The 27,853-nt window shown below is 36.7% G+C and overlaps 1 protein-coding gene across 3 annotated transcripts; it reads right to left on the minus strand.

Annotated features, from left to right (window-relative positions):
• dmtn (dematin actin binding protein) lies at window positions 1-27,355 on the minus strand. Of its 3 annotated transcripts, XM_067433359.1 has the most exons (16): window positions 23,513-23,917; window positions 13,898-13,957; window positions 12,180-12,242; window positions 11,854-12,009; window positions 11,542-11,586; window positions 9,738-9,870; window positions 9,608-9,652; window positions 9,336-9,479; window positions 7,307-7,416; window positions 6,945-7,050; window positions 6,515-6,579; window positions 4,681-4,729; window positions 2,901-2,908; window positions 2,767-2,832; window positions 2,383-2,463; window positions 1-1,102 (listed from the first exon to the last, which is right to left on the minus strand). In XM_067433359.1, the coding sequence occupies exons 2-16, from the start codon at window positions 13,904-13,906 to the stop codon at window positions 989-991; spliced, it is 1,194 nt and encodes a 397-aa protein (XP_067289460.1). In that variant the 5' UTR covers window positions 13,907-13,957; window positions 23,513-23,917; the 3' UTR covers window positions 1-988. The 3 variants fall into 3 exon arrangements, 1 of the variants encoding a protein (XP_067289460.1); XR_010901238.1 differs by lacking the exon at window positions 23,513-23,917 and adding an exon at window positions 27,063-27,355 and having other exon boundaries at window positions 1,035-1,102; window positions 2,383-3,166; XR_010901239.1 differs by having other exon boundaries at window positions 1,035-1,102; window positions 2,383-3,166; window positions 23,513-23,916.
• Between the last annotated feature and the right edge of the window lie 498 nt (window positions 27,356-27,853).

A 27,853-nucleotide genomic window follows, 5' to 3' on the forward strand; every position in this document is an offset into this window, starting at 1 on the left:
TAACATGAAGTTTTTTTTTTTTTCCCAACAGTTGTTACAGAAAAACGCTGATATGAGACACAACTATGACCAGACACATAATCGTTGGACAGTCTCCTTTAAGCGTGCAATGCATGATTTGATAACACCTATGCCATTTTAAAAGACAGCACAATGGAGAACTACTAAAGGCAGTAAAAAACATAGGCATGGATCGACGACAGACATTCGAAATTTGAGTAAATGGATTGCTAGTGGCTTCGTGTGGAACAAAGATCTTCTAGTGTTGTTCAGTAATTACAACCTACTGCATGAAGCACCAACAGTGTAGGAGAACCAAAAACCAGAGCTTTCCAGCAAGCCCGAGTTTAGATATTTCATATTAGTCCACAATATAACACTGTTGCTATTAGCACGAATAGGAGTCATATATCGCAGTGGCGTTAATCGGTAAAACTCAATAAATTATACTCTGTGTCCATGCATTTTTGAATGAAATGTTCATCTAGTGATTGTTAAAGCTGACATATCAAGAATAGATAAAAATAACATGAAATATGTACAGTGCCATACATGTTTAAGATACAATAAATTAAGTAATAGTGTAATATCGGTGAACACAGCTGAAAAAAAAAGTGATTTACAATTTAAACTTTGTGTAAATATATAGGCCTATTATTATAAACTTCTCTGGGCACTTTAAGAATTTGAAATAGACATAAGGCGTGAAGAAAGGGCTGGAGCAGTTGATATTCCATCACTAATAATCCAGTTTTTGAGCTATGGAGCGACTGTAGGGGATGCGTGAATCGTCATCCCTTCTTTATTTTGTACACCACAGACACATAGAGACTGCTGTATATGTGATTGACATAAGATCTGGTAATGTTGCGTCATCTTCCTTGCTTATCTTGAAATGTCTGCATAGCATCCGCATTAGATTAGAGTGGATATTACTAGCGTCTCTGGAGGGAGAGTGTTTCAATGTCCAAGTCCAAATGTCCAAATGTTAGAAAAGGGACACTTTCTTCTTCAGGTCGTTTCGTTTCCATAGTGACAGACGATCAAATTCTGTGATGCACATTCCAAATAAGCTCTGGAACTCTTCTGCAGACAGATGCCTCTATTAAAGACAAAAGAATAAAAACAATCAGTCACTTTACAGTTTATGTGCATCTTAACTTCAAATATTGCAATTCATATTATATAAAATAAATTCATCTTATTGTTTCAAACCTAATATGAGATACCATAATCATAATATTTGTTTAGTCAGTTTTAAATGTAAAAAATAAAATAAAAAATAACCTTATATATATATATATATATATATATATATATATATATATATATATATATATATATATATATATATATATATATTAACATTTGTGGTAGGACAGTTTGGAAAAACATATTACTACTACTACTACTAATGTATAAAAACAACATAATTGTTTATTTATTTGCTTATTTATTTATTTATAAATATTTATTTAGTGTTTAATTGTGGTAGAAGTGTTTGGAAAAATGTTGTAGTAATGAACAATTTGAAAATATAAAATTATTTAAAAATAAATATATTTGTGTTTGAAACAAAGCATAATAATACAAAAAAAGAACAATTTGAAAATAAAATGTTTTTAAAAAATATATATTATTTATTATTTGTCATAGGAGTGTTTGTAATAATAATAATTTATTGAAAACAATATTTATTTTATTAAAATTTATTTAAACAATTTAAAAAAGTGTATATATATATATATATATATATATATATATATATATATATATATATATATATATATATATATATATATATATATATATATATATATATATATATATATATATATATACTACACAGCTAATGTGTATTTATTAGTTGCAGGACAATTTGGATTATTAGTAATAATAATAATAATAATAATAATAATAATAATAATAATAGTTTATTGAAAACAAATAGTAGTAATAAAATGATAAAAATGATGAGAAATTTGAAAATGAATTTCTTTTAACAATATATTTGTGTTTGAAAAATGGAAAATAATAATAATAATAATAATAATAATAATAATAATAACAGTACTAATAACAATAATAAATAATAATATAATAAACAATATTAATAATAATAAGACCATTTGAAAATATTTAAAGTATTTTTTTATATTTATTTGTTGTAGAAGTGTTTGGAAAACATAAAACATTAATAACAACAACAACATTAACAGCATTATTTAATATGAATATTATTTGTTTTATTAATATTATTTTTCTTTTGAGCTGATTGTGGCAAAGAAATGACACACTTCACCATTCGAAGACCTTAAACTGTCACATTAATTTGACGTTAACTTTTTTACTAATGTTAACTAGTGCTTGTTTGAGACTTACCTCTAATCTGGTTCTGTCAACACCTGGAGGAAGCTTAGTGCGCCCTCTGTGGGTCACAATTAGCATTTCATATGGATATATCTGAAGGGAGATGTGAGATTTTATTATGTTTTGGGAACATTATATTCAGTACTCATCATTTTGGATTCATTGGCCAAAGCTTCCAAAAGGTTTGCTCAATGAAAAATGCTGCCAATGCAGTTTACTACACATTCAGCCTCCAAAGTTTCCAGTTCAATATTGTCTTTAGTGATAACTGCCATGTTGAATTCTGCATTCAATGGATGCAAGGCTGAGAAGCAACATGTGAGTGAATGTATGGCATGGGGTTAGAAGAGTAACAGAGCATGAAAACTTTGGAGGGTCTCTTAAGATCTGCCTCACCTTCTGTTCCAGAATACTAGGAAGAGAGTTTCCTCTGTCCATTCTCCCACTCTGTGAATCGCCATTCTATGAAGACACCACCACCCCAGCCCCGAGAAAAATGCCCCCCAGGACAAAGGAGATCAATATGAGACAGGTACATCTAGAGAGGAGGGTCTCGCTACATCCATAATAATGAATCAGGATCATTTGATGCATTATTATGTATGCAAACAGTATGTGGAGATCTAATGAGTCAGAAGCCATGAAAGAGGAGTGTAGGCGAATGTCAGGGTAAAGATACATTAGTAGCAGGAACAGGATGTGGTTTCCATGTCAGAGCCTATAGCTGTCAGCAAATTCTACAATCCAAACGCCATGCTTGATAAATCAAATAAACAAAGCCATCTTACCTGTATACCTGAGGAACATATAAAGAAATGAAAAAAAGATTAGAATGAGGATATTCAGAAAAACACCAAAAGCATTAAAAATCATTCAGTCAAAAAGGGGATGTACCAAATACTCACATTGATTTAAATTTAGAATCTCACTCAAATTATGATGTACACTGATCAGGCAAAACAATATTATGTCCTAATATTTTGTTGGTCCTGAAAGAATCCAAAATAATCAAAGATATTTTGATATTTTTCTTTGAACAAAGACATTTGTTTTACTGTGTTTCACCCCCCTCTCTCTTATCAGTGGGGCTGTTTGGGATTCCTAAAGACAAAGAGATGTTGAGGGCCTGTAGGCCAAATGGTGCCACACCTGTAGTACAGTGGGGGAAGTCTGGTCTGACTGGTCAGTTTGAATGTCTCAGGGTTTCAGTCACATGGTCAAGGGATGTATAAAAGAAGATTGCAACTGTTGCTCGAGGTCTTTCTTTTCTCTAGGTCTTCTTCCTCTGAAGGTCTCTCTCTTTTTCTCTGGGGGTCTTTTCTCTGGGGTTCTTCCTCTGACGGTCTCTCTCTTTTTCTCTGGCTGTCTCTTCTAGGGCCTTCATTGGCTCTTCTCTTTTCTCTCTCTTTCTATCTTTCTATCTCTCCCTATCTCTCCCTATTTCTCAGGTAACATTCTATACATGCTGGGTACGATTAATGGTATAAGTTTGATCATCTCATTCATCTATTTTGTAACTATTTTAAGTGTAACCATAACCTAATTTTGTCATTAAATTCTTTCAATTATAAATGATTTGCTAACTAGTTTTGGTTTGGTATTGACTTTGAAGAGCTCCCTATTGCAATACAATATAGTCACATTAAAGCAACGCTCTCCCACATATTTTGCTATTGTAACTGCGCTTATTTCCGTCGTTGGTATAAGTTGCAGTGGGTGGTTATAGACAAGAAATGTGCAGTTTTCTACCATCACGCTGATAACGTTTCTTTAGTCGTTCGGCAACCCTGCAGTCAGAACCACCGTAGGCGATCCACCCTTACAGTCCCTAGCCTGACAAGCCAGACCCACATCCAGATGTTTGGTCTGGAAACTCACCATAGACAGGGCTCAATCCGAGAGGCGGGATAAACGACTGTCTTTTAAACTCCCTCTGCACGCGATAGGATAGCGCTACAACCGACCAGAGCAACGTGAAGCAGAGCTAGTTGATAGATTAAACATTCGCCGTATCCGGTCGGCTAAACTCCAAACACATCTTCCCTTTTTAAGAATGACTTCAGTGCCTTCTTTGTTCTTTTCTCAGGGAAAAGCTTAACTCCAAGTCTTCCAGAGTCGCGGTTAAAGCTAATTCAAAAGACCGCTGTTTGCCAGCTTCTGTGTTCACTAGTAGCACGCAAGCCCAACTCTGCCGTCACTATGAGATAATCAATGTTATTCAGTTCATGCCTGATCGGTGCATAAATCATAATGGAACTTTAATACATAAAAATAATCTTGCTTTTGTATACTAACATTGTCTGACCTTACCTGTTTTTATTTTTTCATTGTCTGTGGAGGTAAAGTCTGCAGACTGCAGCTACATGCAGAAAGAAAAAACAATTACATCTATTAGAGACACAAATGGACTACAGGAACATTTTTAACAACAACTGACTCTTCTGTACATGATTGGCTCGTCTTTAAAAGGGTCATATGAAAAATGCAACTTGATTTTCTGAAATAAAAGTTCAATGCAGTATCTAAACCAGGGGTGTCATACATCCCAGAGGGCCAACATCCAGTAGAGTTTAGCTCCAACTCTAATTAAACACACCTGGACCAGCTAATCAAGAGAAACATTCGAGCCATTCTGTGTACATCAACGTATCGGAAGAGCACTCAGGGTGCTTTCACACGAGCACTTTCGGTGCGCACCCGGGTTCGATTGAACTTAGAGTTCGGTTCGTTTGAATGATGTGAACGTGGTCTTCCGAATTCGAGTGTGCACCCGCGAACCGCACCCGAGTCCAAAAATGGCAGAAAGCACTGTCCAAAGAGGTTAACAAATCAAAATGGACTGTATTAACTTATTCAAATTTACACACAGGTTTAAAGGTACATTAGCTAAAAACGGTGTTTGCATCTAAAGATTAAAACAAATGGAGGAAAATGTCAATAGTTAATTTGATTCATGAATTAATACTCATATTTAATATTGCAAACAAATTATATGAATTGGTAAAAAAGATTGCATCTTAATTAGTACAATTAATAATGTTTATAAATATATTATTATTAATATTTGTTATGTTTAATAAAAAATGAAATGGTAATCCGTAATAATCATTAAAGGCCCACTGAAGTGCCTTGAAACGCGGCGCATTATTCAATGTGTTGACGTAATTTCCCCTGAAACGGCTTCAGCTGTTAGCAGCTCCTCCCCTTTTTTGAAACAGCCAATAGCGTTTTGTTAATATACAGTTTGACTAGAGCACAAGAGCGGACCTTTCTCTTTTTGGTAAAGCCAGTTTCCTATAACTCTGTTTACCATCATAATCTCCTCCATATCGCTTTGAAATGCAGCATTCTGTGCAGAATTCAAATGGGTCGATATGTTTGTTGTCTGCGCGGACTCGCACATATGATCCCCGCTGCGCTCTTGTGTCTGTAGTCTAAATTTAGACCAGAGCCGGGGTGTGTGCGCTGCTGCGGTGTGTGAAACTAACGTGAAAACAGACTTCATTCGCCTCAAATGAAAGCTTATTTACACTGAATCGTTTCCCATTGCACATATAGTGCGCTATGTGCCTTTCACCCTGTAGAAATTAGTAAGTGTGTGTTAACAACTGACCGATTTCAGCCTTAGCTTCGGCAGTGTAGGGGGCGGGCTTTAGATTCAAGGGAGCATTTTGATTGGACAGAAGATTTGAGGAGAAAGTGAAGTCTGCGATGATGTCACCAAAATCAGAGATTCGTTTTAATGGAAGTAGGAGACTGTACATTTTGAATGCTTATATCTCCTAAATGCAAATTTTGTCATAGTTTTGGAACATACCAGCTTATTCATAACTTTAAGGCTAACACAGTCATACTAAAAGCTAAAAAAACGCACATTTTGATTTCAGTGGACCTTTAAAATAAACAATGCTAATGAATATTATTAATTCATATTCATATTTAATATTACAAATAATATAGTATATAAGTATATCATTTTAATTATAATTAATAATGTTAGTAATTCATTTTTAAATTACATAATTTTGTAATATTTTCGAATTTTAAATGTAAAAACTTATTTATTAGGCAAACTTAAGGATCGGGGAGAGGAGCAAATTATAATTAAAATGTTTAATACGACCCTATTAAAGATCTCTCTTACCCTTGTGAGGCCTGTTCGACTGCAAGGAGGTAAAGAGGCTGATTTAGTAGCACTGGCTGATGATCCTGCAATGAATGTAAATGAAATATTTAATCATAAACTCAATAGACATTTCTCTATAGACTTTCTATTCACACAGATGCATTTAATCATTGAGTGTCCTCTGGGTGGGCAATATTAGCAGTGATGCCAAAGAAGAACCATTTTTGCTTTCCCCCATTTCAGTTCTTAAAATATTTTTTTTTCTTACATTTGAAAAAAATCTAAAGAACTTTTTCCCACTATAAATAATATTTTTTGCATTGGAAAGGTTCCATGGATGTTAAAATTTCTTGGAGCACCAGGTGCCAATAAAGAACCTTAATCCTTTTTGTTCAAAAAATACTCAAGCAAAGTGAAGTGCACTAAGAATAAAACAGACATCACATACCCAAATGTATGTTTGTCCCATCTGGCAGCGAGCGTGTTTTTCTGCGGATGAGCACTGATTTCTCTATTTCCTCCTTCAGGATCAATTTGCCCAAGTTGGACTGTATCTGAAAAACAAACAGCCCTGTCATGATTAGCGAGCTCCATTAAGCGCTGGCCTCATGTTGTGTGTGCATATCCTTCCAGCACTTCCTTCAATTTACGGGGCCCCCAAACAAAACACTTAATCATCTAGCCTTAGAGAAAATATTCCCAGCCCAGCGTCTGATTTATTATCGACAGACAGACAGTGAGGGATATTAATCGTAACAGAATGTATTGATGTGGGACAGTAAGCCCTGCTCCAGACAAAAGTGTTTTCACCTTCTGAAGTTCCTGTTCCTGGAGTCTCTTTGCATCTTCAGTAAGGTCTTCAAACTCATCGTCCTCTATTGGTTTTCCCTGCTCGGCTGCCTTCTTCCTCCACTCGATCTCTGTCAGGAATTGATAGACATTGCTAAAAAAAGTCTCATCCTTAAGTATGTACCAATAAAGTAGTTATAGGAACTAGCCACCAAGGGAGTAGAACTGTTAAACACATAAAGTGAACCATATACGAAAAAGTATTATATAATGTGCTAGCTGAGCATAAATACATCATTTTTCGCCTGGCCCCTTCAAAGTCACATTGGATTTTCCGATTAGCGTAAAGCTTGAGAAGTTCCTGGACTTTGCATCGGTCCATCTATTGTTGTTTTTGATGTTTGTGAAGTTATATATAGGCTATAAACAGTGTTTATATGGCTTTTTAAAAATGCTGGGTGCCAGTGTTTTGCATGTGTTTGGCCAATCAGCACACACTTACCAATCAGGCACAACACAAAGTTTCCAGCATTAAGTTTATTAATACAGCGTTTTATGACAATTTTTAATGTCCAGTGCTCAAAATGGTCGACCTGAAAAAACTGGCTTCCATTTGTCTTGGTATGTTACACTGAATTAAAAAGAGACTGAATCAAACTATTCAGAAGTTATAGGCAAAAAAAAAAGAAGAAGCCATTTTTCATATCTCCTGACCAGTAGGTGGCGCTGTGCCAGAACACTGGAGGTAGCCTCAGGTCATGCTTATGATGGCATGTACCAATTCTGGTTTGAATATGCTAAAGCATTGCAGCGATTATAGCCTAATGTCCATTTTGACGGATTATTCATCAAATTTGTTTGCATGTTATTCGAGAACATTTTGGTCTATCAAAAAGCTTTTGATAACAGTCTGAAGATGATGTGAGCCAATTTTAGTCAAAATCAGACAAACATTGCTTGCATCATAGGATGCAATCGAATTGTCTTGAGGTCAAGGAATCATGAGGAATTTGATTTTGTTTCTAGCTCTTACGGTTCAAAAGTTTTTAGTTTAAATGTAAATTTGGACCATTGGCGGCGCTAGAGAGATTGAGTTTGAGACTCTAAAAGTGCTGTGGTTAATGTTCAGACTGTCTTATATCTGTGTGCAAAACTTGTTCTATGGGCTGCCATAGAGACTGCTAAGAGCAGAAAAATATGATTCATTAAACGGTTAGTTTCATGTCCTTGATTCTGATTGGTCAGAATGTGTTTTAATCACAGTAAAGCAATGGCTGGGACTGCTTCACCAAACACTTCTCTGTATCACTGCACAAAACCACTCTTAGCAACGTATATGTTAGTTCTCATTGATATTGTTCATTGAAGCTTGTATTATTGTGTGAGAGAGAGAGAGAGAGAGAGAGGGAGAGAGAGAGAGAGAGAGAGAGAGAGAGAGAGAGAGAGAGAGAGAGCGAGAGAGAGAGCGAGAGAGAGAGCGAGAGAGAGAGAGAGAGAGAGAGAGAGAGAGAGAGAGAGAGAGAGAGAGAGAGAGAGAGAGAGAGAGAGAGAGAGAGAGAGAGAGAGAGAGGAAGTATCTTGGTGCCGATTGTTAAAAAAATTCTGAAATGCCGTATTGAGTGAATCATTAAAACCATCTAATGGCGTAATAATGTAACTTATGTGGCTCTCACTGATCTATATAGAAAACATTTATATAGATATAGTCATTGCTGTTCATGGTCAGGGACTATTTTTTTGCGGCGGAAGGAAGGATTTTGGCTTTAATATTTGTATTGTGTGGTATTGCTTTTATAAAAGCAATGAGGCCAATGAAGCTGTGGTTTAGTCCCATGATTAATACAATTATTAATTTTAATCTTTAACTTGTAACTTGTTTCTGCAATGTCTACACTTTATTAAAGCTGCAATAACAGAATGGGGAAAAAAATACATGTTTCACCTTTAATGTGCAGCTGTGTGGAGCAGGAGTTTGGACCAATAAAATATCATTGTGGGGGCGGGGCTACTGTCCAATGCGACAGAAATATTAAAGCTGGTGAGCACTTACCCATAGTAGCTAGAGAGGGTGGACAGGGCCAGTACTCTGTCTCTATCTTTGAAGGCTGGTTGGGATCAGGTGGTTGGGCTGCTGGGAACTTGGAGGACTCAATGATTATATCCTGTTTATTATTAGACATTACAGTCTCTCTTTCTGAGGACAGGAAGAACATAAACATCCCCAGCATGATGTTAAGAGGGAATCTTTCCTTACACCTTGCAAAACCAATAATCTATAATATATAACAAAAACATTAAATTACATTATAAATAAACAAATACCATGTTTGTAAATTGGCGGCTTTTTATAGATGTTGGTGCCACTGTCTGAAACATGAATGCATGTACAGTTACAACACATTTGAATGGTTATGAAACATAAACATATAAAACCCTCTCATGAACAAAGTACCTGGCCTGTGGAAGTGCTGCATGGGGCCTTTGGAGGCGGGGCTGATTTTTCGGAGATGCACCGTGGAGCCCATGTTGGATCCTCCTGGAGACCCCTGCTCTGGCCACTCCTTTGACTCTTTTGAGGCAAATATCTGAAGAAAAAGGGTATATACCTTCTGTTATTCTGGAATGCTAATAATGAAGCACTCGCTTATGGTTTCAATCCTGATGTTAAGAGTGGACACAATTTAAGCACTCAGCATGTTAACAGAAACCAGACCATCATATTTCACTGCCTGCATCAATAATATGACACTGCAAACTCATGCCTTCCTGTAAAATATGCTAACGGCGGCCAGCGGCAGAGAATGCCCCTTGACTCCACTGTTCAATGCTCTAGAGTTCAAATTTAATCATTTATTTATTTTATTCATCATTTAATCATTTTCATGTTATAGCTATAACCAGCAAGTGGACAATATTAAAATTTAAATACATTTTATTATTTTAAGATAATACACTAAAAACTAAAATGAATTATATTATGGATCATTATTTTGAGATTAGCTAAAAAAATCATTTGTTGAATATATTATTTATATGACTGTGCCACAATAATGTGAATAAAAGACATTAAATTAAATCAATAATAATCGATCATTTTAATAATAAATATGATAATTATTCAATATTAAAACAGTATTAGAATACTATAATATACTTTATTATTATTAATAATAATATTAATCAGTGGAGATGACTACATTTTTACATAAGTTAATAATTAATAGATTTCATATTCACATTCACTATTTAAAATATTACAATATAACTTATATTATAATTAATAGTATGTATAAATATGAAATCATGTATGACCATCAAATTTTAGCTGATTACGAAATGCTGTCAATTATTTTAAGTGGCCGATATTGAAAATCAATTGAACAAAAAACACTAAATATTAAAATGAAGTCTTTTGAGATTAGCTAGATAATGACAAGTTGAAAAATGTGTATATGTACTGCACTGAAATATATGTGAATTAAAGACATAGTATTTTATTAATACAAATCAATAATAATCAGGGAAGAAAGACTTTTAAATGTGATTTAATAATGTTAATAGTATTAATGTTAACACTGTAAAAAAAATGTTGTAAAAGTAACCTGGTTGCCTTAAAATTTTGAGTTTATTGAAATTAAAAATTTGAGTTGATACAATGAAGGAAATTTGTTTAATAAATAGAAACTCAAAATATTATTGTATCTGAACCACATAAAAAAATTGATAAATCATGAAAATAACACTATTTAGCATGTTTCACTGCATAATCAGAAATCAAACACACACAATTACCCAATATGCTAACAAAATCTTTTATTAATATTTGAACAAAGGTTGTCGAATCTCAAAAAATGTTCATTGTATTAACTCAAAATTTTAAGGCAACCAGGTAACTTTTTTTTCGAGATAATTTTTTGCAGTGCAGTATTATTCATATTCGTTATTTTTTAAATTTGAATACTACAATATAATAATCAAATTAATATTATTAATTATAAATGTTGTCCGATACAAAATATTTTACTTATTATTCATCTTATGGCCAATAACCAATAAATAGATGATAATAAAATATACTCAATACTATAAAAAAAAGAAATTAAATACAAAACTGAATGTCATTTAAATGTCAGAGTTTAATCGAGTGGCTCAGTAAAACAATCGCATTTGAAGTGTGCAGGAAGATAAATGTGGTAGTTAAAGCTAGTGATCAGTGACTAGTGACAGTCCTGATTGACGGAGGCTTGATGTCTCACCTCAGGGGAAGGAGGGGGCGAGATAGAATGAGGTGACATTGATCTCTGGAGAAGACAAGGAGAGAAAACAGAACACACACAAACAGTGCATGCATCGTCTTCAAGCCACTTTTACACACAAACGATTTAACATGCATAACAAAGCTTGACTAATAACATAAGTTACATCTCACCATTATATTCAGCTTTCTGTTTGCCAAAACACATATTGATTCCACTTTAAGTGGAAGTTGTAAAATGTACAATAAACCTTTATCAAATGGAACAATGAAACAAAGACTCGCTCTAAAGAGACACTGGTTCTTTTCTGACCTCTCTGCTTCTGGAGAGACCCATCCGATCCAGTGCTGAGATATTAAAATGCGGCTCGTACACCATCAGATCTGGCCGTTCCACCTCAAGTATGGCTTTGTCTTTGGGAATGGCGGCCAAGTCCTTATATCCAATGACCTGATTGTCCATTCGTGCCTTTGGGGATTTAAAAAGAAAGAGGCTGAGTTCAGTTTGCCGTGAAAGAAGCGGTTGTCCTCTAAAATGCCTCATGGGGTTCCTAGAAACTAGGATATTGAGCATGTGCTTTATGTCAGATAACAGAACGGAATGTGTTATCTGTGAAACGGAAAGCTAGTTTTACTTACCACAATTGAGGTGGCTGGGGATCCAGGAGCACTTGGACCCCGGGAAGACGGGGCCGTTCCTGCCTGCAGCAGTGGAGCAGATCAAAAAGGTAAGAGGTCATAATTTAACTGCTCCTATCCAATGACATGTTGTTAATGAGAAGTAAGACCTATATCTAATATCATCAATCAAACTGATGATATATGTCACTCAGCCACACCCCCTTGAAGAAACCCAGAAAACCTTTAATGGTATTACTTTGACAGAAATATAATATATTTCCGGTTTCACAGGCAAGCTTTAAGCCTAAAATGCACGTTTGAGCTGTTTTAAATAAAAGCAATTACACGGATATATCTTAAAATACACTATCCAAATCATTGAATTCAGTTGTTCCAATCACTTCCATGGCTAAAATCCAGCACCTAGGCAGGCAGACTGCTTCTACAAACATATGTGAAAGAATGGGTCGCTCTAAGGAGCTCAGTGAATTCAAGCGTGGTACTTGGATAGGTTGTCACCTGTGCAGTAAGTCCATTCATGAAATTTCCTCGCTACTAAATATTCCACAATCAACTGTTAGTGGTATTGTAACAAACTGGAAGCAACTGAAAACAACAGCAGCTCAGCCAGGAAGGTCTGAAGCTACAGAGAACCAATAGCTACAGTCCTCCAAACTTTGTGTGGCCTTCAGATTAGCTCAAGAACTGTGTAGAGCTTCATGGAATGGGTTTCCATGGCCAAGCAGCTGCATTCAATCCTTATATCACCAAGTGCAATGCATCGGATTCGGATGCAGTGGTGTAAAGCACAACGCCACTGGACTCTAGAGCAGTGGAGACGTGTTCTCTGGAGTGACCAATCACACTTCTCTGTCTGGCAAGCCGACGGATGAGTCTGGGTTTGGCGGTTGCCAGGAGAACGGTACTTGTCTATATTGTGCCAAGTGTAAATGTTTGCTGGAAGGGGGATTATGGTGTGGGGTTGTTTTTCAGGGGTTTGGCCCCAAGTTCCAGTGAAATTAACTCTTAATACTTCAGCATAACAAGACATTTTAGATAATTCTATGCTCTCAACTTTGTGGGAACAGTTTGGGGATGGCTCCTTCCTGTTCCAACATGACTGCACACCAATGCACAAAGCAAGGTCCATAAAGACATGGATGAACGAGTTTGGTGTGGAGGAACTTGACTGGCCTGCACAGAGTCCTGACCTCAACCCGATAGAACACCTTTGGGATGAATTACAGCAGAGACTACAAGCCAAGCCTTCTCATCCAGCATCAGTGCCTGACCTCACAAATGTGTTTCTAGAAGAATGGTCACAAATTAACCTAAAACCTTTCAAGAATTGAAGCTGCTATTGCTGCAAAGGGTGGGCCAACTCCATATTAAACCCTACAGATTAGGAACAGGATCATTAATGTCCATGTGCATGTAAAGGCAGGCGTCCCCCTTTTGGCAATAGTGTATGCCTTTTTTTTGTATCAAAATGTACAGCAGAAAAGTGTTTTCTAATACACTTTGTGAAAGCTATACTTAAATCCCATAATTTAACTAAGGTCTAATCCTGGTTTAATCTAAGACATGTTTGTGAAACCAGGTCATATAGACATATGATATATTAGCATATACACAATAAAAAACTAATATTTCAGAAACCCCAGTGTTAAGAGATTATTCATGTCAACAAGGTAAAATTAAAAATCATCATATCATCATACATCAACATACTTTACCTTCTGCATGGCTGAGGAAAACTATAAAACACCCTTCTTTGCCGTGCCAGTTACACAGATCTGCAATAAACCATAAAAAGGCCAAACGTGAATTCAAAATTTGTAGGTTTTTTATTTGTTACCTGGATAGATTTTTATTATCATCACATTTTCCAGTAATAATTAATAATAAAAAAATGTAAACATCGTTTAAAAAAATATTGAGAGGCGAAAATGTGAAGGACATCATATTTATTGAAATGTTTATTTTTATTAATTATATTTTAAATAAATATATTACTATTATAATGTACACAACCATTCAAAACTCTAGAGTTGGTAAGATTTGTTTTGTTTTTGAAAAAGTCTCACTATTCTCACTGTATGGCTAAGTGTATTTAATTAAAAAGTACAGTAAATATTGTGAAATATATTTTTACAATTTAAAAAGACTGTTTTCTGTTTGAATATATCTGAAAATTTAATTTATTCCTATTATTCATAATATAAAGGCAAAGCTGAATTTGAACAACTATTGAAAACTGTTGCGTGTAAAATATTGGTGTAATTGGACACATTCCAGGAATCTTTGATAAATAAAGTTAGTTAGAACACAATTTATTTGAAATAGAATCTTTTACAACATAATAAATCAAAATATCCTCTTGAAATCCAGTTCTATGTATATTTAGATATTTTGAGTGGAAAAAATCCCATTAGCCCATCTCAAATGAGAGGAATATAACACCGGAACATTCCTGAAATTCAGTCTGAGTTTCAATCCATTTAATTAGCCTCCCACTGAGGGTGTTCAACACACCCACTGATATCACACACATTTCATCACCCACCACAGGATATTTGGATAACACTATTCCACATCTAGCTTAAAAGAACTGTATGTAAGAAATGTATTTCAATTAATCATAAAATGGCCCTCAACTGATGTTGACATGTTGTATTTTGGCCTGAAGCTCCACCCTCCACCTATCAACCAATCACAAAGTCAGTAGTGTTTGGGCACCTGAGTTGCCAGCTCTGCTCTAGTTAGCACAGCTGCAGATACAAACGTTCCTGCTGGATCCTGCAGCCGATCTGGCAACCTCGAGTCACGGGGGAGAGGGGATACACCGCTCTAGTCATTTGAAGGTGATTGCAGTACCAGTTTTGGCCACAATCTTACATACACTTCCTTTAAATGCAACTGTATGTATCAGAGATACATATCATCTGTTTATCTCTGTCATTTCAGTTAGTTGCCAAGGCAAGGGTTTTAATTTATGTTTTCCAGCCAATATTTCTGTTTTATTTCTATTTAGAGTTTTCAATTAAACTTCAATTAATAAAAACTACCTTTAATAGTTTAGTTAATAATATAACACTGACTCTGATATCTTTTTAACTCCATCTCAATCAGCCCGACACAGCAACACTGGATCAACCAAGAGCATGAGTCGGAGGCGGTACTAGCTTTTTGCCCAAACACTGGAAGTATTGACTTTAAAGGGTTAGTTCACCAAAAATGAAATTGATGTCATTAATGACTCACCCTAATGCTGTTCCACACCCGTAAGACCTCCGTTCATCTTCAGAACACAGTTTAATCTATTTTATATTTAGTCTGAGAGCGTATCCAAGGGTATACACATTATACTATTCATGTCCAGAAAGGGAATAAAAACATCATCAAAGTAGTCCATATGTGATATCAGTTGGTTAATTAGAATATCTTGAAGCATCAAAAATACATTTTGGTCCAAAAATGACAAAAACTACAACTACGACTATGACTATTCAGCATTGTCTTCTCTTCCGCGTTTGTTTAAAATCCTCAAATAAAGATTCAAACAGTTATGATGAATCAGCGGATTGATTTATGAATCATGATTCATGACCGTTTGAATCTTTTTTTGAGGTTTGAAAACCAACGCGGAAGAGAAGACAATGCTGAATAAAGTCGTAGTTCTTGTTATTTTTGGACCAAAATGTATTTTCGATGCTTCAAGAGATTCTAATTAACCAACTGACGTCACATATGGACTACTTGGATTATGTTTTTATTCCCTATCTGGCAGAGCCGGCCTTTCCATTAGGCATTATAGGCGGTCGCCTAGGGCCCCGCCTTATCTTGGGGGGCCCTTCAATATTAAGATATATATATTTTTTACTCCAATGGGGCCAATTTTTATGATCTTGCCTAGGGCCCCACAACCTCACGGGCCAGCACTGCTTTCTGGACATGGAAAGTAAAGTGTGCATACATTTGCATACGCTCTCGGACTAAATATAAAATATCTTAAACTGTGTTCCGATGAACGGAGGTCTTACGGGTGTGGAACGATATTAGGGTGAGTCATTAATGGCATAATTTTCCTTTTTTGGCGAACTAACCCTTTAAAAGCTGCTGTCAGTATGAATAAATATGAAGGAAACAGTTATCTGATCTCCACTAAGGGGATCAGTGGACTAACGTCTTCATGAATGGAGACATTAATTCATTAGACACAGGGACGTCCTGTTGGTGTGGGGGAGGGGAAGTGACATCAAGATTGCTCACCCAATTTCACCTTAAATGAGCAGAGAATTATCCACAGAAATCATGTTCCAGCATCAAAAAACAGCAGAGAATTATACAGTGTATGGTTTCGTGTTGGCAGTCCTTAATGTGCTAATAAGTTTTAACAGTAATTTCAATTTCATATGAGGATAAGCCTTGAATATTTTATGACAAGAGCATAAGTAACACACTTAAAGCAGGGTACAAGCCTCAAGGCGTTTTGAATCCATTTCCTTGCATTAAAATACCAGACAAAGATGCTCTATTCGCAAAAACAGCTTTTTGATTTGACGAAGTTCACTCGGGGTAATGCTAGAGCTTTTTCGTTCCGGTTTGTTTTGACTGCTCATGCGTTGCTTCAGGGGACTATAAATGTCAAGGGAAACACATTCACGGGTAAATCTAAAAATGAAATGTCTGGGTCATATCTCACCTTAAAATTAAGAAAAAATAAAAAAAAATGATATCTTACATAAATCATCTATTTTACAAAAAATAAATTAAAAACAATTATATTTTAACCAGGACACGGATTGTGTCCGTGCATCGTCTATCAATGACATCATACCTGCTTTACCCTCAATTTCAAGTTTTATTTTTAGAAACCATGGAAACACCAAAAACGCTTTTATTTGGTATGTGAGCAATTGTTTGGATACATTCATCAGCAGAAAACGAATCATTGTTATATAGTTCAAAACAGTTAGTCTTATGTTTAAATCTAACTGAAGCCTGTTAGGAGGCCGGCCAGTGTTCAAATATGGCGCTGACATCTTGGATCAGTACTGACCACACAGTGGAGCCGCGATATCAAGGTCCTGCCCACACTCCTGCCTAATCATAGCCTAAAAATCTAGACGCACCCTAGCGGCAGCAAATAAAATTTGACCGCAAGTGTCGTCTAGGAACTCTCAATACCCTTCTGAGCTGTATTCCTCACAATCTGGACGGCCCAATCACATCGTGTATAGAGTTGGCGGGTGGGGCCATAATGACGACGACCGAGTTGCGGTTGCGTGCTTCTAGTAAACACAGAAACTGGCGAACGGCGGCGGTCTTTCGAATCAGCTCTGACCGCGACTCTGGAAGACTTGGAGTTAAGCTTTTCTCTGAGAAAAGAACAAAGAACGGCACTGAAGTCATTCTTAAAAAGGGAAGATGTGTTCGGAGTTTAGCCGACAGGATACGGTGAATGTTTAATCTGTCAACTAGCTCTGCTTCACCTTCGTTGCTCTGGTTGGTTGTAGCGCTATCCTATCGCGTGCCGAGGGAGTTTGAAAGACAACCGTTTATCCCGCCCCTCGGATTGAGCCCTGTCAATGGTGAGTTTCAAGACCAAACATCTTGATGTGGGTCTGGCTTGTCAGGCTAGCCTAATCAACAACTTTTTGTAAAAAAACCCAAATCAAAACCAAACTTATTTAAAGAACGAACCCTTGAACTAACATCAGTGTGATAACTTCCTAAAATGATAGAAATCTTTGAAAAAAATATATTTGAAGTGTAATTAGATTTTTTAGTTTGTCTATGTCCCATTGCGTTTCATGGAGGGGACGGGGTTTATGACCTATACTGCATCCAGCCACCTGGGGGCGATCAAAACGCGTCAGCTTCAGTTTTTAGTACTCGTGTGGCAGGCTTGTGTGCAACTCATAGGCACACTGGCACACTTCATGTGCACTTTCGGTCTTGCGGACTTACAATGGCTGCGTGCGCGTGTCTGTTAAGTCCACAAGACCGTAGGGTATCCCATTTGTCATTTTAGGTCTCAGAAGGGTGCTCGTGAGCGCCCCCTTTGAGGCCGTTATGTGCCCTCGATGCGCACTTCTGCCGAGTCCACACTGATGTGAGCTACGCAGCGGACTTCTTCCCGGCTGTCAAAGCGGCATTACGTCGTGGAAGTGCAGACTCAGAGGAAGACCATGAGGGTTTAGGGTGCCATTTGGGACAGGGCCATAGTAGCCACTGAGAGAACGCAAAGAGTAGCATTATAACATTACTTTCAACAATTTCAAATAATATATCTAATATAATAAAACAGCACTGCGTTACCCCTCAAACACACGATCGGAAGAAGCAGAAGTGCTAGTCTGCGGTATAATAAAAGCTTGTCTGAAATGAAAGCGTCATCAAGCTACGCCTTTATTTTGTATAAGCGACCTCTAGGAGCAAAAATTACAAATGGCTTTAACATTAACAAAGATGAATAAACAATATAACAAATGTATTGAACATTGCTAGTCAATGTTAAATGCATTAATGAATATTAAAGGGGTAGTTCACCCAAAAATGAAATTTCTTTCATTATTGACTCATGGACATATGGACATAATGGAGAAGTCCATATGTGACATCAGTTGGTTAGTTAGACACTTTTGAAGCGTTGACAATACATTTTAGTCCAAAAATAACAAAAACTACGACTTTATTCAGCATTGTCTTCTCTTCCGCACTTGTATTCAAACCTCAAATAAAGATTGAAACGGTCATGAATCATGATTCGGATCCAGGTCAAACTGGCAAACTGCTGAAATCACGTGACATTGGCGATACGACTCATAAAGATTCAAACGGTCATGAATCAGCAGATTGATTCGTGATTCGTATCGCCAATGTCACGTGATTTCAGCAGTTTGCCAGTTTGACACGCGATCCGAATCATGATTCATGACCGTTTCAATCTTTATATGAGGTTTGAAAACAAACGTGGAAGATTTCTTTTAAACCTCCATTTTGTCAAACACAAATCTGTGACAGAAAAAGCAGTGAGAGAGATATCTATTGTATCACCAAACATCCCTCTTGGTTTCCTTCCCCCTTCACCCTCGCCTGATCTCAGACGGCTGTCCCTGCTGGTTAGAAGGTTTAGCTAGCTCGGGTCGGGTTTACTCTGGCGTGAAGGGCGCTGTGTGTGCCGAAAACCCTCAGCACCTCTTAACTGACGTGATTGATCACCCTGAGCACAATGTAAATGGCCTGTCATTTGAGACGAAGGGACCCATGTGCATCAAGCTGTCTGTAATTCAAGTTCAATCTGGCTAAGAAGAGTCCCCGAGCACCAGGCTCAAATAGTTTGATTCAGTGCTGATTCACATGATGAGAAGACAATTTAGCACTTAAATAATTGCTTGACATACTAACCAGTTACCTATATTTCATTGTGTCTTGTAGTGAACTTCAGGATACTGCAGGTGCACGTCAAAACTGAGCCATTTGCTGTTCCAGCAGGAATCTGATAGCACACATTACCTCAAAAGGTAGCAGAGAATGAGGACGATTGTTTTAGATTTTGTTTTACAGTGAAGTTCTACTCCAGCGAATCTATCTGCCATATTTTGTTATATAATCATAACTGTTACTGGTAATAGTGACCAACACACAATCTTGATGTTGAATAGAAAAGTCAGAGGCAATTTCAAAAGCATCAACCAACTTTATCCAACCAACATTCACCCAAAAATGAAAATTCTTATATTAATTACTCATCCTCATGTCGCTTAAAACCCGTAAGACTTTCGTTCATCTTCTGCAACATGACCATGACTTTGCGTGAACATACACGACACTTTCTAAAGCCAAGTGGTGTGTAATCTGCATTTTGTCTACGCCGAAACAAACTATCATCTCAAATTGATGATTCTGCCAGGTGATTCCGCCAACCTGCTCTCACAGAATGAATATTTATAGCTTAATTTTATATTTTGAAGCAAATAACTCCACCGCTACCCTACACCTACCCACTCTAAACAATATAAAACACTTCAAAAAGTTGATAAGAGAAGCTAAAACTAATCCATAAGAATTGAGTGGTTTAGTCCAACATTTTCGGAAGAGACATGATCGTTTTATGCTATGAATAGATTTAATTTAGGCTTTTTTCACATTTAAACATAAATCAATGCACACATCAGGTGTGTTTAACCAATGGATGCTCAAGCAATGAGGTTCATTCTCCTGTAACACAGCATGTTTGACCTTCTGCAAGAACCAATGAGGTTCATTCTCCTGTTACACAGCATGTTTGAGCTTCTGCAAGAGCCAATGAGGTTCATTCTTGTGTTACGCATCACTTTTGAGCTTCTGCAAGAACCAATGAGGTTCATTCTCGTGTTACGCATCACTTTTGAGCTTCCGCAAGAACCAATGGGGTTCATTCTCGTGTTACGCATCACTTTTGAGCTTCCGCAAGAACCAATGTGGTTCATTCTCGTGTTACGCATCACTTTTGAGCTTCTGCAAGAACCAATGAGGTTCATTCTCGTGTTACGCATCACTTTTGAGCTTCCGCAAGAACCAATGGGGTTCATTCTCGTGTTACGCATCACTTTTGAGCTTCCGCAAGAACCAATGGGGTTCATTCTCGTGTTACGCATCACTTTTGAGCTTCCGCAAGAACCAATGTGGTTCATTCTCGTGTTACGCATCACTTTTGAGCTTCTGCAAGAACCAATGAGGTTCATTCTCGTGTTACGCATCACTTTTGAGCTTCCGCTAGAACCAATGAGGTTCATTCTCGTGTTACGCATCACTTTTGAGCTTCCGCTAAAACCAATGGGGTTCATTCTTGTGTTACGCATCACTTTTGAGCTTCCGCAAGAACCAATGGGGTTAATTCTCGTGTTACGCATCACTTTTGAGCTTCAGCAAGAACCAATGTGGTTCATTCTTGTGTTACGCATCACTTTTGAGCTTCTGCAAGAACCAATGAGGTTCATTCTTGTGTTACGAAGCACGTTTGAGCTTCCACAAGAACCAATGAAGTTCATGCATGTGTTACGCATCACTTTTGAGCTTCCGGAAGAACCAATGGGGTTCATTCTTGTGTTAAGCATCACTTTTGAGCTTCCGCAAGAACCAATGGGGTTCATTCTCGTGTTACGCATCACTTTTGAGCTTCAGCAAGAACCAATGAGGTTCATTCTCGTGTTACGCATCACTTTTGAGCTTCCGCTAGAACCCATGAGGTTCATTCTCGTGTTACGCATCACTTTTGAGCTTCCGCTAAAACCAATGGGGTTCATTCTTGTGTTACGCATCACTTTTGAGCTTCCGCTAGAACCAATGGGGTTCATTCTTGTGTTACGCATAACTTTTGTGCTTCCGCAAGAACCAATGGGGTTCATTCTCGTGTTACGCATCACTTTTGAGCTTCAGCAAGAACCAATGGGGTTCATTCTTGTGTTTCGCATCACTTTTGAGCTTCGGCAAGAGGTTTATTTTTGTGCATCAAGCATGTATTCTGAGCCTCTGTTTATGTTCACCGATAAATGTTTGTATGTGAATAAAATCCTAAATTCCATCCGATCATCATATAAAGCAATCATGTCTCTTTTTGAAAATGCAGACTGAACCACTCATATGGATTCGTTTTAGGATCTCTTTGTACTTTCTGAAGTGTCAAAGTTTCAGTTGTGTAGCTGTCAATGGAGGGACAGAAAGCTCTCAGATTTCATCAAAAATATGTGTTCTGAAGATTAATGAAAGTCTTACGGGCTTGGAATGACATAAGGGTGAGTAATTATTGAACTAACCCTTATCAGTTCTATAATAAATAAGACAAAATTGTCCTAATGAATTGTCCCAAAACTAATGAAGATGGGGAATGGAAGCGCTGTGTTCTCAGCAGCCACAAAATAAATGTCCCACTTCCAACACATTGGCCAAACAGAAAAAAATGTATCTAACATATCTATATTTCCAGAATGCCAAATAACGGCCGACCACTACCAACCTCAATAGTCCCATTTAACTACTTCTCAGCATTTACGATTAAATCATAATTATACGATCCTATACGTATACGATACGATCATTTAACCTATACGATAACCTATAAGATCATTTTTTTTTAATATCATAGAACACAATGTGGATATATCTTGAACTTGTGTTCACCACAGACAGCATTTAACAAAAAAAAAACTAAAACAAAAAACATTAAAGTGGGAAAGGATGAATCACTGTTGAATTTTGTTCCAATGTTAAAATGCTATTTAAAATGCTACTTATACTGCAAAATGCTTTGATATTGCAACATTGTTTCAACATATTTCTCCAAAATATTATGTTAATTTGAATTTAGTATTTTGAAGTATACAAGTATTTTAATTTAAGTATTTGAAAAAAAAGTAAAATGAATACAATTCAATAAATATAATAAAGTTACAACAAAATATACTTAGATGATAACACATAGATATTAAAAAGCGGATAGGCTGCTATTATTATTATTGATACACTTATAAATTGTAGGAAGAGCTTTTAAAATTCACCTATTCCCTTGTATTAATGCACTGAGAACATATGAACTGCATGTATGCTCAAAGCAAGATAAAATAGTATACTGTAGTAGTAAAGTACAAAGCATTACTGATCAACCACAGAAAAGCTTAAATGATCTATCATCACTTACACTGCTCGGTTAAAGACAGCATAGGGTGTTAGAGCGGTATTAATGGGCCTGCTTCAGGCATTACTGAAAACAGTGTGTGTTAAGAAGCAAGGCAGCGCACTCACGAGATCCCGAGAATGCCCTTATCTCCCATCAGAGAGGTTTAGCGTGCATGAGTAAGCACCGAGGGAATATGATTCTTAGTCACAGCAAAATCTTAATCAGTATTTGTGTCTGAAAACTGAAGACGTTGAAATGTTTTTATTCGAAGACAAGACAAAAATTCTGATTAAGAAAATGATAACACCCACAATGAGGCAAAAAAAAACACTTTCTAGCATGGTCACAACATACTTCTAAGCATAAAGGTGTTTTTTTCAGCGTTTGAGAGTTAAAATATACACATACATTTTAAAAAAGGAAAATAACCATATTTACATCTGAACTTGAATATTATTCAATATATATATATATATAACTTGGTTTGGTTTTACCAAAGTAAACAGAAAAAAACAGTGATAAGTGGTTGCATATTTAGTCATAAACTGCAGGACCAAGCACAACAACTCCATAGCTTCATAAAATCAAAAAAATAAGAAAAAAACTGAAGGAAGGGATCACAGAACCAACCATAATTAGTCTGAAAGGAAAGGGTCATTTTGGAGGCAAAACAAGCCACAATACACACCAGGATTCCACCTCAGCTCCAGCTCTGTGATGAAGAGGAAATCCTACGCTTAGAGATCCAGACTTCCTGTCATCTTACTCCCGTTCTCCCCAGTCCTCGTCGCCACTCTCTCTCTCACTCTGCACGCTGTCTAGAAGACCCCACCCACTTCTCTCTCCACCCAAACCGAAATGCACTTATCTCAGCAGACCAAGAGCAGCCAACGCCCAATCAGACACGTCGGTTGCGTCACCGGGGCAACGCTCTGCTCCGTCTGATGAGAATTCTCCAAGCAGCGCTGATGGATACAGGATCCATTACCTTGGCGAGGCCTTCCTGCTCCGCTGGGAGCGTGATGTGACGAGCCGAGGTGCTGGGGAGCTTGTGTTTCGGGCTTGACATAAACAGCCCGAGGAAGCCCTCTTGAAGATCTTACAATGGCCATGCGGCACATCACGTCCCAGAAAACAAGCCCTTCCTAACTCCTCCCCGCCACTTCAGATGTGCTGCACGTGGTCTGGGCAGCCATGTTTTTTTGTTTTTTTATTCTAGGCTTAGCTTTATTCCGCATGTAGTGCTATCCAGGTCATAAGCCTGGGGGTTTAGCAGAGCTCTGGACTGTCTTGACTAGTTCAGTCAACAATCCTGTGAAGATCAGACCAGCAGAGAGACTGACTGCTGGATTTTGTTCAATCAGATTAGTGTCCCATTGATTAAACCTGCAATGCTTCTCGATTTCCACTCTTAGTGAATCACTTCACTGCAAACTGAATGACAGGAGGAGAGACCATCAGGGGCTGGAAAGCGTCTTATCACCAAATACATTTTCGCACATTACAGCACATTTTGCAGTTTTAGGACAGGATAGAATAGAATATGACAAAAAAGAGAAGGGAAGGGAATAGATCTAGTCCAGACATGAAATGATAGAATAAAATATGACAGAAATTACTCAAATATTATAGAAGGCAATAGATCTAGGCCGTAATAAATAAATAAGGAGAATAAAATAAAATAAGACAAAGAATAGAATCTGTCTCAATAGAAGGAAATAGATCTAGACTGGACAGGAAAGAATAGAATAGTACTAAAACAAAAAGAATAGGATAATCCTGGAAATAATAAAATGTAAAAGAATAGAATAAAATAGGAGAGATGGAAATGGAATGGATCTAGACCAGACATGAAAGAACAGAATCAAATATTCTAAGATCTATATCATAATAAAAGAATAAAACTTAATATGACAGAAAATAATAGAATATGTCACAATTGGATAGAAGGAAATGGATTTAGACTGGACAGAAAAGAACAGAATATAATAAGAAAATGGAATAGGGAAGGAACAGAATAGTATAGATGAGAATAAAAAGTCCTAAAATAATCCAGGAAATAATAAAATATGACATAACAGAATAAAATATTAGAGAAGGGAATGGAATAGATCTAGAACAGACATGAAAAAAAACTGAATAAATGATGAAAGAAAGTAATAGGATGACATAATAGGAGGGAATAGTTCTAGAACATTATACATGAATAAGGAAATAATAGAATAGAATCAAACAGAATATACCTTAAAACTTTACAATGGATTAGAATAACAACGGAATTAATACTGTAGAATATGGCAGACTATAAGAGTACACTAAAAAATAAATCTGTAAAAATAGTGCACAATGTACTGTATAAATATGATTTATTTATTTATTTTTTACAGGTGTTTTACCTGTATTTTGAATTACACATTGCATTAGTTTTAAGGGTTGACGGAAATGTACGTAAAATTACTGTATAATGTACTGGCAGAAAATTACCAGTACATTTTCCGTTTTTATTTTTTCCAGTGTAGCCTTATCAGAAAAACTAGACTAGAATATGACAGGAAATAACAGAAGAACAGGATAATAGTGCTAAATAGAATAGAATAAATTATGGTAGAAGAGAAGAGAAGGAAACAGATGTAGGCCAGAGAGGAAAGAACAGAATAGTCCTAAAATTAATAGAATATAATATGAAAGGAAATAATACAATATGGTATATATAATAGAGCAGAATAGAATGTCCCTGCCATCCTAAAAAGTGCAAAAGAGAATACTACAGGAAAGAATATAAGAGATTAGGATACAACTAGACCAGGCAGAATAGAATAGATCTGGGCTGGATAGAACTGTTATTAGTTTTCAGCATTGACTTTACATGCAGACCTGCTGTAAATGAAGCAGTACAGGAAGGAGAGGTCATCTGCTGTCCAACTGGATTCATAATATCAAACAGATGACTGTCTGCTTTAGTTTTTACTACACATCTTCATCTGATTCAGAACAACACACGCAGTCTCCCAAACGTCATGGGGAAAATTAAATCAATTCAGATTTAGCAACAGGTAAAAGAATCAACAGGAAATATGCCACCAGAGACTGAAGAATCTCTGGATCTACACAATTAACATGCGACTCTTTGCTCCTTACAGATTACAGCTCCTTTGTAAGAACAGATGACGAGAAAGCTTTTCACTGCCACCATCAATGCTGTCACTTTTGTGTGTGTGTGTGTGTGTGTGTGTGTGTGTGTGTGCTCAAAAGGAAATGTGAAAGCAAATTGCTCCTTTGTTTTGTTTTTGTGTGCAGGCAATCATCCTATGAATATTACCACAAATATGAATCAGAGTGTCTGGTATTACTCAAACATGGGTCATTTTTCTAATAAAAATGGGTCTATCTACAATAATAATAATTATTATTCAATATGAATTTAATATCATCATCGTTGTATATTTAATTAATTCGGACAAACAATGAAGAATAAGAAGTGCAACTCAAACGAAAAACCTGCAGGTCTGAGGTATCCTTAAAGGAAGCAGTAGTTTCCTGTTGCTTTTGACAGGAAAACACTGAAGCAGCGGGGACGCGCAGCTGTTCGGGGGCGCGTCTTTTAGTGTCAGCAGTGAGACTGTTGCTGTTTTCCTTTCCTTTCCTTTCGTTTCTTTTCCTTATTTATTCACTCCGTTTGTTGTTATTTCCTGACGCTAGTAGGGCACATGTAAATGTAATTCGTTAATAAATCAAACCATGGTTTATCTCCACATTTTAATGTAGCCTAATCAATTTGTTAAAATACTAATTGAGAAAATGTTCATTATATGACTCGAGTGACGAATAATGCGTACAATACGGGCCTACACAGAACATTCCTTATTTAAGGTCTTAGGTAGGATGAAGGTTACAGCTGTACGTGGCCTAACGAAACGACAAGTTTTATTTTCTAATAGTTTTTTTTTTTTTTTTTTTTTTTAAATCCCATTTCGACGTTTTTTAAATAGGCCTACAACTGATTTGAAATTGTCCTCTGGCGATCGCGAGACAGTTCTGCGCGTGCAGAAGGACAAGTGACCGATGATGCCTCACAACCTCTGCTGATTCTAACCGACTGACTACGGCAAAATACACATCCATCATCCTTTAAACAACAACAAACGATGACTGCACGTCAATAATGTGAACATTTAGCCTATAGTCTGCACCACCGCATCTCAGATATAATGAGAAATAAACATGTCGCGTGCTCGTACCTCAGATCTTAAAGCAGCGGTTTATTCTTTCCTTTCCGTCCAGAGATGCAGAATTTCAAAGGTCTCTTAAACACTCACTCAAGATCATTGCGTGGATTACGCGTTATGCTCGTGCCACATTGGCCGTGTGTCAAACACCAGTGAGCTGCCTACCTAGAACGCATTTTGTGCGTCATAGTCGGCGTCAGCGGAGTCGGAACGCGCTAATAAACCCAAAAAACGCGGTTAGTAGTTTTTGAAGCACAGCCGCTGTGGAAGAAATGTGCGTCTGAAGCATATTTTACAGTAAATGGCCAGCTGATGAGAATAAAACAACTGTAGGCTACTCAAGATGGGACCGTCCCCTTAATAGGGCGAGCTTAACTCTCCTCTCTAGATGTAAAACTCTCTTTAAACCCGCATGCCATAGCCTACTACTGAAATTGATAGATATGTGGTATTTTATCCTCACCTGGTCTTTCATCTGTGATTATTTGTTTTACATTAATCAAAATGGGCAAGTCCCCTCTGACTTTTTAAGGATATAACTGTTTGGCTACTCGAACAAGACGAGGTAATTTTTTTATTTAAAAAGATAACCTACTCGAGATATGGTATACGAATGTTAATAGAACGTTGCACCACTAGAGGGCGCAGTAAAGCTTTTTGTTATTCTGACAGCTACATTTTAAATGAGTATATTTTATTTAATATGAAGGGATCTTAAATAGCAAGTACGACTTTCTAAAAGAGGTGTATATATATATATATATATATATATATATATATATATATATATATATATATATATA

Source organism: Pseudorasbora parva, chromosome 23, assembly GCF_024679245.1.
Source record: "Pseudorasbora parva isolate DD20220531a chromosome 23, ASM2467924v1, whole genome shotgun sequence".
Classification (NCBI taxonomy): Eukaryota; Metazoa; Chordata; class Actinopteri; order Cypriniformes; family Gobionidae; genus Pseudorasbora; species Pseudorasbora parva.